A 12,741-nucleotide genomic window follows, 5' to 3' on the forward strand; every position below is an offset into this window, starting at 1 on the left:
CAAGACATTTATCTTTGAAAAACCACGACAGAGCATATTCAGTAGCTAGTCTCCATACTGTTTTTATCATCAGCAATGAGGTTTCAATGGTATCACTACAATCACTATGTCAAGGAAAATGCCCGAGAATTTTCTGAACTATTTGTAAGCAGGTACCAGCACACCACCAATGGTCTGATCCCATGAGAGGACAATGCCCTGATTAGCATCTCACATGATCAGGCACCAAATGCTTCTCTTTATGCACAGAAGATGTATGACACTACCAGTGCACACTCCCTGCAGTACTCTATCCATAGGCCTCACTCCCAAATTGCAAGGACTCTCTGCTCTGTATTTCCTTGCCTCTGTGGTCTTATTTCTTGTGCTTACACTATTTAGACCTCGTCTACACAGGGAAGTTGTACTAGTATAACCTACGGTGTGAATTTAGACTGATACAGTCAGGGCTTAATTTGTAATTAAAGATGTGCCAGGACTCAAGCAGTTTTTTTTACATTCATACCTGATGCAGCGAGCCTGGAGGTGCCGCAGCTATGAACTGCCACGCCTAGACGTGCCGGGGCTTAGCCCTGGCAAGTCCTGGCACAAATTAAGCACTGGTTATAGTTACATCAGTGTAAACTCCTGTTTTCACACTTTTATTCTAGTCTGAGTGGCAATTTTCGACTAAGCCAATTTGGAACAGGTTTATAAGGGTGCCCATGGGTTTACACTACACCAGTGCAAGTTTTGGTACTGCCAAGCCCTTTGGCCCAGATCCTCAAAGCTATTTAGGCTCCTAAATTCCACAGATTTCAAGGGAAGTGAGGAGCCTATATACCTTTGAGGATCTAGGCCTTAAAGACTATTAGGCCTTAGAGACTAAGGTGGTGTAGCTCCATTGAAGTCAATGGAAATACACTGATTTATACCACCTGAGGGTCAAGGCCTATAACTCCTTTTTTATCAGTGACTTTTTGCACAGCAGTGTATAGTGCCACTACCCAGACAGCATAATCATCAAAATAGTGCTTCGTTTCATTTATTTACTGGAGGAATATAATGAACACAGCAAACATGACATCCTAACCAAGCCGATGATGCACAAGGTTTGCTCAGTGTAATGGTCCCATGCATATCATACAGCTCTTGGCCAAAATGAATTGTAAGTTAGCCCAGAAGTTGGTGTAAGTGGGGATAACTTGCCTCAATTTGGCATTTCTCCTGGAACCAAACCCACCTGTTAAAACGAGTGCAACATCCACTGGTGTCCATAGGAGCTGAACTTTCATGCCAGGAGTTACTTGGACCCTCAGAAAAATAATGAGAATGATGTAACCATAAATTAACGGAGGGGCAGAGGCTACTTCCTTCCACCTCATTCATTGTCTTGCTGCTCCGTCCTCCTCTTCAGACCCTTTTGCACGTGTGCAGCATCTCATTCTGCTGGAGCAAGTAGGGAACAAAGCACCCACATCCCAAAGCACCACACCCTAAACAGTGTGGCAACATTAACTTATTCTACTGTCATGAAATACCCTGTTACCCATGTCTCATAGTGAGAAATACCCATTATTTCTTAATATGAGTTTTATCGTTGAATTTTCCAGCCAGCTTGGCTCCACCTCCCTGGACCTCTGCTCTCGCTAAATTATTCAGGTGGCCTCTCTTAGGGCCTCTACCCCTCCTGTGTGCCAAGGAAAGGATTCATTGGCTGAGCTGCTGTGCTGGTATATTTTAGAAGTGCAGCACATAAAACAAAAGGCATCATCATTTCACCTCTACATCCCACCACTGAAACAGAATCAAGGCAAGTTACATTACTTTGCCACTTAGGCCCATTTTCTGCTCAACTTCCACCACTGTTTTTGTCACCACTGAAATGGAGTCCAGCTCCCTCCACAGGAGTTGCATCACTTAGGGAGGATGTGTGTTCTTGTGTGGGTCCCCAATAGGTGGCAGCCCATACATCACTCCAATATACTATTTACAAGGTGCGAATAATGTAAGGAGGGACACTCAAGACACAAATTGAACATACTGAGCCATCACTAAGGCCTTTATGAAGATGGCCATCAGTGTTTCTTAAAACAGTATAAAATTGCTGCCTTTTCTGTGGTGTAGGCAGTTTCTTGTATTTGTCTACAACAGCAACCCAAGAAACATGCCTTCCTGCAGACCATTTTGCTCTAGGCATTCTGCAAAAATACACAGATCTGTTATCTACTCATTTTCAGATATTTTCCATTCATAAAACTATGACACAACTTTGCTTTATTGCTGGTCTTTGAGTTCTCCCATCAAGACCAGTTTGTTTATTACTACTGGAATGATAGCAACAAAAGGCAGCAGTCCACATTAGGGACTGTGTGTCTGTAAAGTGTTGTTAGGTTAAATTCAAGCCATTTTTATAGTATGTGTTTTTTTTTTTAATTGAGCATCTGCAACTGTGTTTAAAAACATTCTTTTGCGAATCTGAGACGAATGCATGTCAAAATCAGTTTATGTCCTTCCTCCTCCTCCTCCTCCTCAAAATAAATCTGTACCTGGGCTAATAGCGGGCCTGTAAAACACCCAGATTCAACAGTATGTTCTCCAAAACAACCAGCTATGGTTTACAAATTGATTTTGCAATGGAAAGCCTTAGAGAAGCATTAATCCTCTCTGGGTTAATGGTTCCAACCCAGTTCATTATGATAGAGACTAAAAGTCATTACCCAGCCCACCACTCTCGCTGAAATGGAGTTTGTAGACTCCATCCAGTATAGTGTGGGCAGCTATTTAGAGCAAATACCCCATTAATACAATCACTATTCGTTAGCTCCCTTGCACCAGACAACCCACATTACAGCTTCTGTGGCACAAAGTAGACAAAGGTACTTCAGCGAGCTTCCTGTGACTTCCCCCTCTTTTGGGGAATCCTTCAATGGTGTGGGATTGGTATAGTGGCATAAAGGACAAGACCAGAATGCTGTTCAGCAACAAGGGGCCCTTAGTCCAGGGGATAGGCTGCAGGCTTCAACTAATGCCCAGCTGCCCAAAGTCTGCTCTGATTTCCACTTGGGAACAGCCTGGTGCCAGAATTTGAGGAAATACTGACTAATGACTGTCATGGTATAATTCCCCACTCTGAACCTTAGCGTCCAAAAGATGGGGTACCAGCATGAATTCTTCTAAGCTCAATTACCAGCTTAGAACCTGTAGCGCTGCCACCAACCAGGAATTCCAGTGCCTGGTACACTCTGCTCCCCACAAAACCTTGCCCGGGGACCCCCAAGACCCAAACCCTCTGGATCTTAACACAAGGAAAGTAAACCCTTTCCCTCACCGTTGCCTCTCCCAGACTTCCCCTCCCTGGGTTACCCTGGAAGATCACTGTGATTCAAACTCCCTGAATCACAAAACAGAGAGGACAATTCTCTTTCCCCCTCCCAGACTCCTCCTGAGAGAGAAAGTAACCCTGACACAGAGAGAAATTAGCCTTTCTCCCCACCAATTCCCTGGTGAATCCAGACCCAGTCCCCTGGGGTCTCACCAGAATAAAAAAACAATTAGGTTCTCAAACAAGAAAAGCTTTTAATTAAAGAAAGAAAAAAAAGTAAAAATTATCTTTGTAAATTTAAAAAAATGTAATAGGTACAGGGTCTTTTAGCTACAGACACTGGGAATACCCTCCCAGCCTAAGTATACAAGTACAAATTAAAATCTTTTCAGCAAAATACCAATTTGAACTCCTTTCAGCCAAATACACATTTGCAAATAAAGAAAACAAACATAAGCCTAACTTGCCTTATCTACCTCGTACTCACTATTCTGGATCTATAAGAAACTGCATCAGGGAGATTGGAGAGAAACCTGGTTGCACATCTGATCCCTCTGAGCGCCCAGAGTGAACAACAATCAAAACTAACAGCACACACAAAAACATCCCTCTCTCAAGATTTGAAAGTATCTTGTCCTCTGATTGGTCCTCTGGTCAGGTGACAGCCAGGCTTACTGAACTTGTTAACCCTTTACAGTCAAAGAGATATAAAGTACTTCTGTGCTATTAACTTTTCTTATCTGTTTATGACAATGACACTTTGCCTCTCCCTTTCTGCCCTCCCTCTACCCACACACACCTTCCTCTGGCCCTGACTAGACAACAGGATCTGGCCCCTTCACAGAGAAGCCACGGATTGAATGTGTAGAGACGACACTACTATTTAATTGAATTTAGCCCTTTGGTGCCTTGGTGTTTGTTATTCTCTAGCCAGATGGTGTTGTGTCAGAGGGTTCAGCATGTGTTTAAATCTTCGGCCCAATGAGAGTTTTATAATGATAAAAGGCTATCAGAAAAGGATAGCACATGAAAACTCCTCAGCTTGGGACCAAAGAAGGAGAAAGAAGCCAGAGTGTTAATTACTTTTCATATTGAGGGGGAGGGGGTCTCAGTCATTTATAGATTTTACAATAGCATTTTAATGTCAATAGAAATTTGCCTTTATGATGGCTACATAATAAATTTTTCTATTTTGAATATTTTCTAGATTATCATTAAAAAAGCATCATCGTTCAGCAGCTAGCTGAAACTGACAAAAGCAAATGGGAGTCATCCCGTTGAGGCGCTGTACTGCAAATTTACCTTTTACATTCTAAAATATAACTGTGCCCTGGTCGGTGTCAGACAAACACTGGAAGAAGACCCAAGTTTTGCTGTGTTATACACTATTACCACCTCCTCTTTGTTACATGTGTGCTCTTCAGAATAGGCTTCACTAACTCCGCAAACTCGGAGAGGGGAGGCATTATCCCTGCATTTTGAGCAATGAAGCTGCATTTCAAAAGACTGGAATAAAACCTCTCCAATGAGATGCCCATTGCCCCAGCAACTAGTACATATGGTGAGCATTTCTTTTCCACTTACAGCATTGTTCATTTTAAAGCAACTTTTATGGGTAAGCTGGACAGTCCAAGCTCTGATGGTCATTTTAAGGCCAACAACCAATGAAAGAAAACTCATGGGAATAAACAGCCAGTGGCAGTAATGACCAAAGACTTCACCCTCAACAATCCTTTCACAAAGGTTCTTTTAAAATTGAACTACATTTCTGATGCACAATTAAATGACAGAATATTTAGCCTAATTTGTTAGATTACTGGTGTAACAGATGAAGAGAACCAAAAAGCGAACTGATGAAGTGAAATACTTTTGCAGGTGCTTGAGGGCTTGTGGAGAACAGATGTCATATAGAAAATACATTCACATAATGCACCTCCAATGTGATGCTAAAAATCTTTGCTTATGATCTCCCAACAGACAGACCATGGAGGCATTTAAACTCTGTCTAGGTGTTAGAATCCACACTTTATAAGCCTGATTTAGATCAGCCTGTTGCATCACTCAAAATCTCTGTTATCTTTAATAGAAGTCTCTTATTTGACTTCATCAAACCAGAGGCATTTTAGAGAACAAATATAGGGTTTTTCCTTCACAAACAGCTGTATTTCTTCATACACAAAACTGAATTTCATCTTAAAACCAGGAGTATACCAATTAAATTGTACTTTCTAAGCTCTGGAGAAGGAAAAAATAAATACATCTAGCTTCTGATCTCTGTTGAAAACAAAAGTGTCATGCCCAGCAGTAATGTGTTTGCTGAAAAAGGTTTTCCTAAGTGTCTATCAGACTAAGCACTCTTTTGACAGCAGCCATGGAAAGTTCAGCACCCACACAACTGTTATGTACACATGTTCCCCCTCAGGGCTCCATGTAAAGATAATATTTAATGATGTTACACACAAAACAGGCTGCAGCGTTCTAGAAATAATAGGGAAAACACAAAAATGGGAACGTACTTTTTACTCATCTTTTTCTTACTCTGGTCACAATTTTATGCCACAACTTTAGGCCTGATATTTAGATCCTGGTGGGCAACCATGAGCTTGCACGTACTTTCAAGGGCACTTTCCTACCACTATTGCCATATGGGCAGGCAGTAGAGATATTAATGCCTGTACCTGCAATGGTGTTTCATTATATCAGTTGCAACTGCAGGTGCATCTGCTAGGAAAGCACCATTGAAAATCAGATCCTTATTTAAAATGGGTCTTTTTTTTTTCCTTCATGTTGTTACAGAAAAACAGAAAATGACAGTTTTTGTTTATTTAGTCTTTAAATTTTAAAAGGCACCGGTCTACCCATAGCATGAAAATGATAAAAGTCATACCAAGTCAGATCATTCATCCATCTAGTCTGGTATCAAAACTATTGTCAAATCAAGGGGACTTTTAATAAAACTTCTACAGTGCACCTATTCGAAAAGGGAGATTTCTTCCTCATCCCACTAAGTCATCAGCTTATTCCCTGGAACTATCCTTTGTAAATACTCATAATTCTTATCTTAGCCAGTGTAACTTCAGATGAATAAGTGCCTCTTGGGAATATATGCTTAAAAAATTTCAAGTTCTTAAATTTAAGCTGTTTTTCCTTAGAGAAAATATTTAAACTCCCATTTTTTGCTCTAAGTCTAAAAATGAGGTTATATCTGTTTCAGGCTGAGAATTTGCACACCAAGTTTCAGAAGGATGAAAGTTCAAAATGGTCTTGCTAGAACCCCTAGAAAACTGGGGTATTAACACCGAAGGTGCAATTGACTATTCACTATGGCAACACTAATGGGTGTCACTCCAGTGCAAGGTCTGGCTGAATTCATTTAGCAGATTTTTAAACTCTTAAGTCCTTGAGAGTCTTTAAACATGGATAATATCCTCCCTTTAAGCAAAACTGACATTTTATACATAGCAAATGCTGAAATTTACTCCAAGAGCCATCGACAGGCAATTTAGACAAGCTGAAGCAATGATGGACTAGAAAGGACTGAGTGCACTCTGCACTGTGAAAATACATCAAGAAGTAAATGTGTTGTCATTCATACCTGATATTAATGGGTTCCAGAGGGACTACATTTATCCTGTGAAGTCCCAGTCCTGCACCTGTCATGGTCTTCAACAACAGCAGGATTAAGCCCCTGTTTATAATACCTTTTGGTGTAAGGTGCAGAAGCCTCAACTCCTACTGATTTCGTGTGTGTGTGTGGGGGGGGTGCAGTCAAATTTTCAAAAAAGAGTTCAGTACCCAACTGCTCTTTTTTTAGCCATATAAATAAGTGACTAGGTTTTTCAGACCTGCTGAGCACCCAGCAGCTCCCATTGATCTTAACGGGTGATGAGCAGGTCTGAAAAACCTAGGGAACAGCAGGTCACTCCTAACAGTAACTCTGGTTTGAGATGCTTTTTCCGTGTGGATCCCTCTCATGGTCTTTTAGCTGGCAGTGTCCATTGGGGCCACACATGTGCCCTGCATGCCTGTGATCCCTCAACTGAGGGCATAAAGGCAAGTGCAGTCCCAACCACCACACATCAGGAGTTATTCCAGAATAGCTCTTCCTGATCAACTCCGTGTGGACTCTCTTAATCCAAAATAAGAATGCCTTATTCCAAATTAGTTTAAAGTAGAGTAAGCTAATTTGGAATAAGGTACTGTTATTATGGAATAAAAGTTTCCACAAATGGAGTTAAGCAGGAATAGGTAATTCACTTTAAATTCACACCTAACCTTATTCCACATTAACCTTCACGTGTACACAAGCCCACCGTTTACGCTCACCAGTTAAGTTGGTACACAGTGGGGTCTGTCTGCTCTCATGTATTAGAAAAAAAAGTCACAGTACCCCAGTCCTCACCCCATCAGTGAAGCACCAGTTTTAGAAATAAAATAACTGTTTTCTTATCCCGTTGGCGGTTACCTTTATTCTAGGCCACTGACTGATTGATTAGGCTGAGCTGCTTTCCCACCACTGCCCAAACAAAGGACAGTGTCCAGAGGACCCTACTCATACCAGGAGATTCCAGAAGTTAGAGTACTTAATTCCATAAGTGGGAAATGCAGAGGCAAACTGAAGAATTTACTGATCTCTTCTCAAAAACTTTACACAGTGTCTTTTTGGCTCATGTGCAATGTTATTCAGAGGCAGTGAAAGTTATCTTTTGGCACGTACTGTATTGCCCTCTGGCATTTTCACAAAAACTACAATTCAAGTTGAGCAGAGAGACTCTTAATTTTCCTTAAAAAAGTTGGCAATACAAGATTCCTCCCCCACAAGACGCTGGCAGTAATTTTTTTTTTTACTGGTATCTGATCAAAACCCATGGGTTTGCCTTAATTTGTTGACATAAGAGATACTTGCTCACTAGATGTGATGGCTTTTGGAACCATTCTTAAAACTATAATGAAAGCAGCATGGCTAGGCTAGTTGCCATTGCTAATGTGAAGACCAGCTGCTATGTAAAAATGACTTTGTTCTGAAGGGAATAGTGTGTAGTGCATCCAGCTACATCATCTCACTGAGAAATCTGCCATCAGCTGAAGCCAGGGAACATTTAATCTCTTTAGCGGATATTTAAAACAGGCCACTTAGTAGGTGGGAAGATTTCTGTTTAGTGAACACACACAATTCGTTTGATTGTCCTTTCTCCTGGAATGAAATGGTACATCTGGACACTTAGGGATCCCTTCACCTTTACTTGCATAGGGAAATAGAAATGTTTGTGTAATTCTCTCAGGAATTTGGTCAGGATTTCATTATACACTGAAGAAGCCAAGAATTCTGCACTCCAAATCTGCTGATATCTGATCCATTGAAGTCAGAGATCTTATTTCACTGGAGACACTAACATCAAGTGTGACTAACCCGAATATGGTACATTTTGAGAGAGATATCATGTAACGTTTATAGGGACTTATTTTAATTTATTGCTTTAAAGACCAAACCTGGCTTTTTACTATTAAATAAATAAATAAATAAATAAAAAGCTTTTTAAAGTCCAATTTCTAAAATGTCCAATATAATTTATGGAGATATTATATATCACCTAAAGCTTCATAATTAAGTCCTATAAGCAACAGACTTTCTTCTCTTATTTAGAGCCACTGATTTTACTTTTTGAACTGTAAATATGAGCTATAGCAATCTGCAAATACACTGTTGCACATACCTACTGCCTTGAGAAAAAGTCACAGAAATACAAGGTATCTTGTTGCTTGATCAGAGCAATGAGTTAGTGTTGGCACTTTGTACTTTACTTTGAAAAAGCAAAAGAATGGCCAAATCAAGAGGTTTTACCAAAAAATGTCAGGAATAAACAACACAAAAACCTTAGTGAAGAAATGCTGCAGATTGCTCTTGAGCTTATATATATTGAATAAAAAATAGTCTTTGCACATTGCTTTTATCTATTTAATATATTAGTCTATTGAGGAGTTCCTCTGTGCTTTTGAAGATGTAGCTTAAACAACTATATTGATCCTGAGAACGACAACAGGGGCACAGAACAGTCCACGCAAGTCACCGCTGGCTTGTAACCTTACTGAGATGAGTTTACACAGCCTTTAATACACAATTCCAGCTCATTTGAATATAAAGTATCGCAATAATTCAACCATACTGTATCAGACTTTGAGTATCTGGCAGTGCAAGAAAGAAAGTTATAGTAATTTTGGCAGATAATGTAATTTTGCATCCTGCTGTGACTAAGAACAGAGCTCATTGTTTTATTACAAACATTCACTTTTCAATAAGGACATCCCAAGATATCATACCCCTTCATTCAAATGAGAAATGCTCACTCTTAAAATCTTCTTGTATATTTAAAGTTTGCTATTTTGCTGAAATTGAGACACCAAGGAAAGAATCTGCTCTGAGGCTTTGATGTGCTTTGTCCCAAGGTATCCTGCACTGTTACTGGCTGTGTCCTCTAAGAAATACCGATAGTTTACCATCATGCCACATGAAGCAGTGATCCCACGGGGGCTTGTGTCTGCCATCCAATTTATCCGCCACAGTACAGCACCATTCTGAAGATGAAAGTTTGCTACTGGATTAAGGGCATATCCACGGTGTTTCTCTCCATACAGGTACCAAGCACAGAGCCTCATAAATGGTGAATGCAATGCTTCGACCAATCTTTCTGATCTCACCCATTCATTGTTAGTTAAGAGCCTCTTTAGCTTTTCAGCAGCAGGGTCCCCTGTGATCTCAGAGATTTCTTGGCATTCTGCATCTGTAAATAGTTCATTTCTCCCTTGTTCCTTTGTTTGTGAGGTCAGAAGTCCAATGAGCCACTTGGTGAATCCTGGGATAGGTGACAGACTAGAAAACACTTTGATCTGAGGAAATTCCCCCTGTAGACCAAAAGAAAAAAAAAATCACAAATCAAGCATGACAATTGCTTTTTTAAATGAATGAGAACTCTGACTCAAGGAACAATTGCTAAATATTCTAAAAATTGTTTAGGACAATTTACTGTCAGTAGGGACAAATGGTTTTGAGAAAAGATTATCTTCTTTAGCCAAAAGGATTATTTACTACACAAACTAATGTGTGTGCAAATGCCATATAAAATCACCTCTGTCAATAACAGATTAGTTTCAAGTAAGAGTTTGCCATTCTGAGAATGCTTTTCCTTTACAGCTGATAATTATAATCTTCACAATAAAGCTCAGCTAGGTCTATAGGTATGTGTGTTGTGCCCATCAACATAGTACTGTGTCCATTAATGACCCTCCCTAGAGGAATAAGGTGGAAGAATTTGGCCATTTTATGACTTTCCTGCATTTTTATTATAATTTTCCCTCTTTTGACATGAAGAAATGTATGGGTAGTGGGGGAGAGGGGTGAAATGAGGCTTAGGCTCAATTTCTGTGATAAACTCAGGAGACTTCTTCCTATTAGATACCAAAGGCAGCATGTCTTATTTAGATTTTTAGTCTTGATGTCAGTGGTTCTTTCACATGAACTGGTGCCACTTATGAATTTTTCTGAATCCAGCGTTTACTGGAGTGTGAGAAGTGATTATGTACCACTGGAAGCTAATTTTCATACTATCCATGTGAACTGCAAACACTTTAAGATAAAATTTTATGTTGCGAACAACAGAGTTGATCCCATCAATCAACATTTATCGCATCAGTTGAAGCATCTCTTTGGTGCTAACGGACATGTGAACAGAAGCCATTCCCTTTGGTAATTATGACAAAATTGCATGCTAGTTTTGAGGTGTGCTGACATTAGGACTAGAAGAGGCCACCAAATTCATTGTCATTTGGATTTAACACATGAGGAATTAACTTGCATATCAAGCCTGGTGGGAGAAGGAGGGAGGAAGAAGCCAAAGTACAACAACCCAGAGTGCTTTTTAAAATTACTTTTCCCACTGAGGGGGAAGAGGTCTCAGACATTTATAGACTTCACAATAACATCTTAATGTCAATATAAAATTGCCTTCACAATACATTTTTCTATTTTGAGTATTTTCTAGATTATCATTAAAAAATCATCTTCATTCAGATAGTATCTTAAACTGTCAAATGCTAATGGGAGTCATGCTGCTAAGGCAGGCACTGCATAGCAAATTTACCCTGTACATTTTAAAATATAACAGTGCTCTATCAAGTGTCAGATACAAACACTGGAAGAAGAGCCCTTTTAAACTCCTGGATTTCCAAATTTAAGAACCAATCCCCTGAGTCCCTGTGGATGCCCAAAGAAGTGAAAGAGGCTCTGATGGGATCCAGTCATACAGAACAGCTTTCAGGACTAGAGCCTAAGAAACCTGAAATATGAAACATACACAAAACCCCCAAACGTGTCTACACAATTTAATATTCTGAAAAGCAATACAAATTCTGCAAGAATAAAGGAATCAAGTGTTTGGTTAAAATATTATGCTGGTCACCAAGAGATCAAGATCAAAATACAGTTCTATATCCATTGGTCCTGTTAAAAAATAATTAAGCGTACTTGATACCCAATATAATATGAGGTCTGATTTTGAAAAATGCAGCCGTTCAATTGCCCACACCTAATCTGTTTGTCAATTACTTTTAAATACATACAGTAGTCAGTATTTGTGCAAAGAGCTTTCCAGTCAAAACGTATAAGTGGCTATTTGCGCAAGCCAATACCAAATATGCATGCAAAATGATATGACAGCACCCCCTCAAGGTACTTGGTCTGGCAGGGCAGTCAGTCAGCTGCTCTTGCCTGAGTCCTTATCGGAGTCCCATGCTTGTACTATAAAGTGTGTTAGTCTCAGTCCTATTGTGGTGTTCAGATTTCCCATTATACCTGGCAGGATGAGCTGGTCCTGGTTGTCAGAGCATCCAGAAAACCCTTGGGGTCTTAAGTCTCTGAGAGATGGATAGCAAAACCTAGGTGAACTCATGCCACTGGGTTCCAGCTCAGGGCCCCTTAAACTAGAGAGGCGGTATCAAGACTCAACAACTCATCTTGTTGTGCCCTGAGTTCTTTCCTACCTCCCTTGGTTCCATAGACTTTTCCAGCCTGTAGATCTGGTTATCCTTTTGCTGGAGTTGTCTCTGGGTGGCTTCTCACCAGCCTGCTGGCAGGACCTTCCTTCTCCAGTTTGCTTTCTCCCGGGAAGCTGTCTTGCCCCTCTGCTTCTCAGCTCTTTTATTCTCCCAGCTGCTGTGAAGCTGCTGATCAGCACTGACAGCTGGTTGCTGCATTAACCCCTTTGTTACCGGGCCACCATGGGGTCCATACACCTCATCACATATACACATCTGTACATATTACATTCAAATTCAGTTCGTAATTCAAAAATAGATTTTCCCACATCAAACATTTAGATGCTTGTCTCCTGCCAAAAAAGTCTTAAAACAAAACCCACACTTTGGCTTAATGTGACAAATATCCT

At 40.2% G+C, this 12,741-nt stretch overlaps 1 protein-coding gene across 2 annotated transcripts in view; it reads right to left on the reverse strand.

Annotated features, from left to right (window-relative positions):
- Positions 1–9,396: 9,396 nt before the first annotated feature.
- The window catches only part of MLYCD (malonyl-CoA decarboxylase), a 53,242-nt gene continuing 49,897 nt past the window's right edge, over positions 9,397–12,741 (reverse strand). For both annotated transcript variants that reach the window (XM_030581539.1, XM_030581538.1), the window contains exon 5: positions 9,397–10,204. In XM_030581539.1, the coding sequence (XP_030437399.1) occupies positions 9,671–10,204 (534 nt within the window). In that variant the 3' untranslated portion in view covers positions 9,397–9,670. The remainder of the gene's footprint in view (positions 10,205–12,741) is intronic.

Source organism: Gopherus evgoodei, chromosome 12 (genome assembly GCF_007399415.2).
Source record: "Gopherus evgoodei ecotype Sinaloan lineage chromosome 12, rGopEvg1_v1.p, whole genome shotgun sequence".
NCBI lineage: Eukaryota > Metazoa > Chordata > Testudines > Testudinidae > Gopherus > Gopherus evgoodei.